Source organism: Condylura cristata, unplaced genomic scaffold, assembly GCF_000260355.1.
Source record: "Condylura cristata isolate star-nosed mole 26May11 unplaced genomic scaffold, ConCri1.0 scaffold00015, whole genome shotgun sequence".
In the NCBI taxonomy this organism is placed as follows: domain Eukaryota; kingdom Metazoa; phylum Chordata; class Mammalia; order Eulipotyphla; family Talpidae; genus Condylura; species Condylura cristata.
This window is the reverse complement of record NW_004567116.1, coordinates 1,777,731-1,782,535: the sequence shown is the minus strand read 5'-3', so window position 1 is coordinate 1,782,535 and position 4,805 is coordinate 1,777,731. Positions and strand designations below refer to the sequence as shown.

Sequence of the window (4,805 nt, the reverse complement as noted above, 5' to 3'; positions counted from 1 at the left end):
CAGGACGCACGCGCAGGCGACGCCCCGAGTGAAGACAGCGCCGGAGGACGGCTCTGAAGGAGGAGGACCCGTGGCCCGAGGGCGCCCGGCCGGCGCCGCCCGCCCCTCTGCACGAGACCCTCGTCCCGCCCGGGGCGCTGGAGGAGGGGGGCAAACGTCGTCGCCCCATTCCCTCCCGCGCACGCACACGACCGACTCGCAGTCGCCTCCCCTCAGGCGCCGTGGCTAGCCGCTCACCATGTTTCCGGAAGCGAAAAGGAGCGAGCAAGAGAGCAGGAATGGCGAGAGGCGCTGCTACCGCTGCCGGAATCCGACTGAACGCGGCCTCTCCCGGCCCCTTCCGTTTAGTACGAACCGCACAATGAGGGGCGGGGCGGGCTTCCGGCGCTCTCCCCGCGGGCCGACGGGAAATGGAGTCCGCGGTCCCTGCGCCGTCCTCGGGCTGGCTGGGTAACAGGGTCTAGGCGCCGCGTTGCATGCCGGACGTGTAGTCCGCGGCCGCCGGCGGGGCGGGGCCCTGGCTCGGAGAGCTCGCCCATTGGCCGGACGTCCCAGGAACCGCCGCGAGCCGAGCCCAGGGCCCTGTATTCGGTAACATGACCTGAAAATGAGTCCCGACTTCTCGCCTCTTTACCCCGTAGCCAAGCTGTTTTCCTAAGATCCATCTGGCATTTTCTGGTGTCCTTGGTCAGAAATTTTCCAGTGAGTTAGTATTTTGCATTGGCCTGGATTGCAGACCTATAACAACGAGAAGCACAAGTATAAGTCTCCAGTGCAATTCAGTGCACCCCCACCATGTGGAAAGCCACGCTTGTCTCCTGAAGAAAGTCTTCAGACAGCTTTAATAAAATTTGATTGAGAGGAAAAAAGCAAGGAAAAAGCTTTGGAAAGTAGTTTTATGTTTGTTTGGAAAATGTGGCAAATTCATGAGCCAATAAAACAGGGCTGTGCGTGCAAGGATTCTTTTTGTACCTTCTGGACAGTGAAAGGACAGATTTTAAACCAGCCTTGCATCCCATCCTCGAGTTGATAGCTAAACATGCGGTTAATTCAATACTTGCAAAATTTGAGACACGAGCTCTGTGGGAACATAAGCTTTTTTAAAAAGAAGCAAGCTGGGGGAGGGGGGCTCCGGGAAGATTCCCTTGCCTGAAACACTGACCACGGCCTTCCACTCCGCCGGAAGAGAAGACAGGGTCGTACCCAGGGAACTGTGGGCACTGGTCTCAAACGTAGTGAGCAGAACAAGAGCTGGAAGCCAGGTTTTACCACCCGCGAAGCGACGCCCGGGAGCGGGTTGCTTCGCAGAGCATGTCGGGGGTTGTAGTCGGGTGCACCCCGCCACACCACCCACCCACCGAGCTCCGGAGACACCGGGAGGCCGCAGCTACACCCCCCTACTCCCACCCTCGGCCGGCTGCCCGGCCAGAAGGGGAGCACAGCTCCACTTTTCTCGAGCCTGCGAGTTTCCAGGAGCAACGCAGAGGGGGAGGGAGACTTTGCAGTTACCCTGGAGACGCGCTCCGCCCGCCGCTGGCCGCGGGATGCCCTAGATGTCCTTATTAGGACAAGAGCCTGGAGGGGGCGGGGCCAACCCGGCCGCCGGCTGCGGACGCCTTATAAGGCAGCGTCGGGCGGGAGCGGGCGTTGCTGAGAGCAGGGGGTGCCTGGGAACGGGCGGAGCCTGGCTGGGGCGGCCCTGGGGCGCCAGCCCCGCCTCGCAGCTCCAGCAAGGCCCCAGATCTGCTCCCGATTTCCGCAGCGGCTGCGAACAGCTCGTGCTCAAATCTATGTGTGTACCTCGACCTAGGGCCTCTTTGCATAATTTTCATGTTAAACCTGCCTAAGTCGAGTCCCTCACCTGCAATGAGTCACAAAAACAGCCAAGCGTAGTCCCTTTCCACCTCTGTACTGGCTTCTTGACCTAAGCCCGCTTGCCTAAATCCAACATCGTGCCCATTTCTGACACACCCCCGCCCCGCCACCTGCCAGGATGTCCAACACCTCCCCTGCTCATCCCCTGACTCCTGCCCCGACCTGACCTTCCCTGTGAGTCCCCAACTTGGCAGTCTTTCCCACTTCCCTGCGCTCGGGAATCATTTCCTCCGAGAGCTCTACAGTTCCTCCTGCTTTACCTCTGTGTTCTCAACGCCTGTGCAAATATCCCCGCGCCTCTCGCCCCTCCCGCCCCCCACCTCTCGGACTCCAGTCCAGCCGGGCTTGGGTCCCCGGGGCTGAAACGGACACCCTTCCTCCCGGCAGCCCTCCCAGCCGCGGGGAGGCGCCGTCGCACTCTCCCCTGGACGAGGAGAACCCGCTCTCGAGCCGGCAGAAGGAAGGGGCGGGGTAGGGCTCCCGAGGCCACGGTGGGGCGTCGTCAGGACTGGTCCCGGGCTGCTGCAGGCGGGCGGGCGGGGGCGTCAGGCGTCCGAGCGCGCTCGGCACGGACCGCCTGGAGTAGCGCAGGGGCGGGGGGGCAGCGGCGGCTAGACTGGGTGCCCCGCCGGGCCCACGTGACTGGAGAGGCCCCGCCCGCGCCAGGTGCTCGGATCCCGCCTCCAGACCTGGCCGCGTCCAGTCCGGCCAGCGTGAGGCGCCACAGGACCCAGCCTGCGGCCCATGGCAGCGCCGGTGCGCCTGGGCCGGAAGCGCCCGCTGCCCGCCTGCCCCAACCCGCTCTTCGTGCGCTGGCTGACCGAGTGGCGGGACGAGGCGGCCAGCAGGGGGCGTCGCACGCGCTTCGTATTTCAAAAGGTGGGTGCGGCGGAGCCTGCGGGGGCACGTCCGGCCCGACCGGGCTCGCCCTCACCTGGCTGGGTACCCTCCGCCCCCGCCAGGCCCTGCGCTCTCTCCGGCGGTACCCCCTGCCCCTGCGCAGCGGCAAGGAGGCCAAGATCCTCCAGCACTTCGGAGACGGGCTGTGCCGCATGCTGGACCAGCGCCTGCAGCAGCACCGAGCCTCGGGCGGTGAGCGCGGGCCCTTGCGCCTCCCCAGGTGCAGCCTCTAACCAGTCTGAGTTCTTGGCCTCAGGCGCCTCGCGCCAGCCCGCGTTGCTGTGGGACCTTGGGCTGAGTGGCAGGGCCCCAGCGCCTCACCGCTCTCACCTACCACCAGAGCGGGCAGCGTCGCTGGGTTCCTAGCACCCAGGAGCTGACCTTCTGCCTCTGCAGGTGACCAAGTCCCAGGCTCATCGTCTGGTATGGAGAGTCCAGCCCGGGAAGGACCACACGCCGAAGTCCAGGACCCTCCCCTGCCAGTGAGGAGGGGCAAAGGGGAGTAGAAGAGCAAGTTGGGGCCAGCGGGCGCGATTTTTTGGATTAGGGGCTCAGCAGGCCTGCACCAAGATCTCCCCACCAGGAACACCCGGTCTTGGGCCCTCTGTATAGAGGAACAGTGATTCATCAGAGTCAGCTGAGGGTTCCACAATCAAACGTTTTAGGGGACTGAGCCCAGTAAACTATAGGGTTGCCGTTACTAAGTCTGCTTGGGTTACGCGTTTGTCTGCAGTGAGTGCTGGAGCTGAGACTGGCCAGCAGCTACGCACCCCCATCCCACGCCGCCCTGCAAGCATCTCCTCCCCGCTTGACAGGGCTTCCCATCATCACGTGCTTTTAGACAAGGACCCTGAGACGCAGCTGTGTGTGATTTGCATGCGACCCCATAGCTTGTTGAGGTAGCACCCGCACTCAGTCCAGTCAGGGATTCTACCGGCTGTAGAGGGGCGACCTGGCTTTGGGTTCAAAGCCCGTCTGTACCTTTTAGGTTCTGCGCAAACAGGGAGGCTCGGGCAGCTACTGGCCCACGCGGCACTCGGCAGCCCGCGCAGTGCTGCTGCTGCTCTACAGGGAGCACCTGGTGAGTGCCCGGCGCCACCTGGGGTCAGGGGAGCCCCAGGGAGGGGCTGGCCCGGGCACTGGCCCGCCTGGGTGTTACTTCGCCTGTTACAGACTCTGGGCGGCCACAGCTTCCTAACCAAAGAGGAGTTGCTGCAGCGATGTGCCCAGAAGGCTCCCAAGGTGAGCAGTGAGGTGGGCCAGGACCTTGTGGCTCCGCCCTGGCCCCCCGCAGCTACCCTCTCTGGGGACAGGCTCGGGCTCTAAGGGTCTCTCCCCTGGACAGGCGGCCTCCGGGAGTAGGCAACCCTGGCCAGCCCTCCGCTCCCTCCTCCACAGGAACCTGGTCCTCAGGACACATCAGCCAGCCCGGTGAGAGGGACAGGCGGCAGGGAGGGGCGCTGCCGTCCTGTGGCTCCCAGGCCTGTCTGCTGGGGGAGGGAAGGAGGCCTGCCCTGTGAGCCTCCCTCCGGGCGGCTCTGAGAGTTGAGTGTGGCTGGGAGGGAGCCACAGGCTGGGCGATGACAGGCTTTGATGAGGACACAGGCTGGTCTCGGACCTCCTTCTTACTGCAGACCTGAGAAACACGCGCCTCCGCCTCGTGGAGGAAAGCCCATGGGGGAAGGGCCTGACGGGGTCGGGGGACCCCCGGACTTGTTTCTGCAGAGGTGCCAGTGGGGTGATGAGGCCCGCCTGGCTCAGGGGGGAAGGGACATGCCAGGTGGGAGTGAAGGAGATCTGTGTTCACCCACCAGGTACTCCCTGACCCCGGAGGGCCTGGAGCTGGCCCAGAAGCTGGCTGAGTCAGAGGGCCTGAGCTTGCTGAATGCAGGCGACCCTCTGGAGGAGCCCCGGGGGGAGGAGCCCCGTGGGGAGGAGCCCGAAGCGCCAGGAACTACCTCCGATGAGCTGTGAGCAAGGGATGGGGGAGGAGGAGGGGCTGGCATGTGCCATGTGCCGACAGCCCTCCC

General features: G+C 64.5%; 2 protein-coding genes across 3 annotated transcripts in view; one reads left to right on the top strand and one right to left on the bottom strand.

Moving 5' to 3' along the window:
* CFL1 (cofilin 1 (non-muscle)) overlaps positions 1-465 on the bottom strand; it is a 3,508-nt gene extending 3,043 nt beyond the window's left edge. Inside the window, exon 1 of the mRNA XM_004682617.2 lies at positions 238-465. Within this exon, the coding sequence (XP_004682674.1) occupies positions 238-240 (3 nt within the window). The 5' untranslated portion in view covers positions 241-465. The remainder of the gene's footprint in view (positions 1-237) is intronic.
* Positions 466-2,374: 1,909 nt separating this feature from the next.
* Positions 2,375-4,805, top strand: part of MUS81 (MUS81 structure-specific endonuclease subunit) — a 5,162-nt gene continuing 2,731 nt past the window's right edge. For both annotated transcript variants that reach the window (XM_004682616.2, XM_012725501.1), the window contains exons 1-7: positions 2,375-2,754; positions 2,838-2,967; positions 3,172-3,257; positions 3,764-3,856; positions 3,949-4,017; positions 4,121-4,206; positions 4,590-4,745. In XM_004682616.2, the coding sequence (XP_004682673.1) occupies positions 2,620-2,754; positions 2,838-2,967; positions 3,172-3,257; positions 3,764-3,856; positions 3,949-4,017; positions 4,121-4,206; positions 4,590-4,745 (755 nt within the window). In that variant the 5' untranslated portion in view covers positions 2,375-2,619. The remainder of the gene's footprint in view (positions 2,755-2,837; positions 2,968-3,171; positions 3,258-3,763; positions 3,857-3,948; positions 4,018-4,120; positions 4,207-4,589; positions 4,746-4,805) is intronic.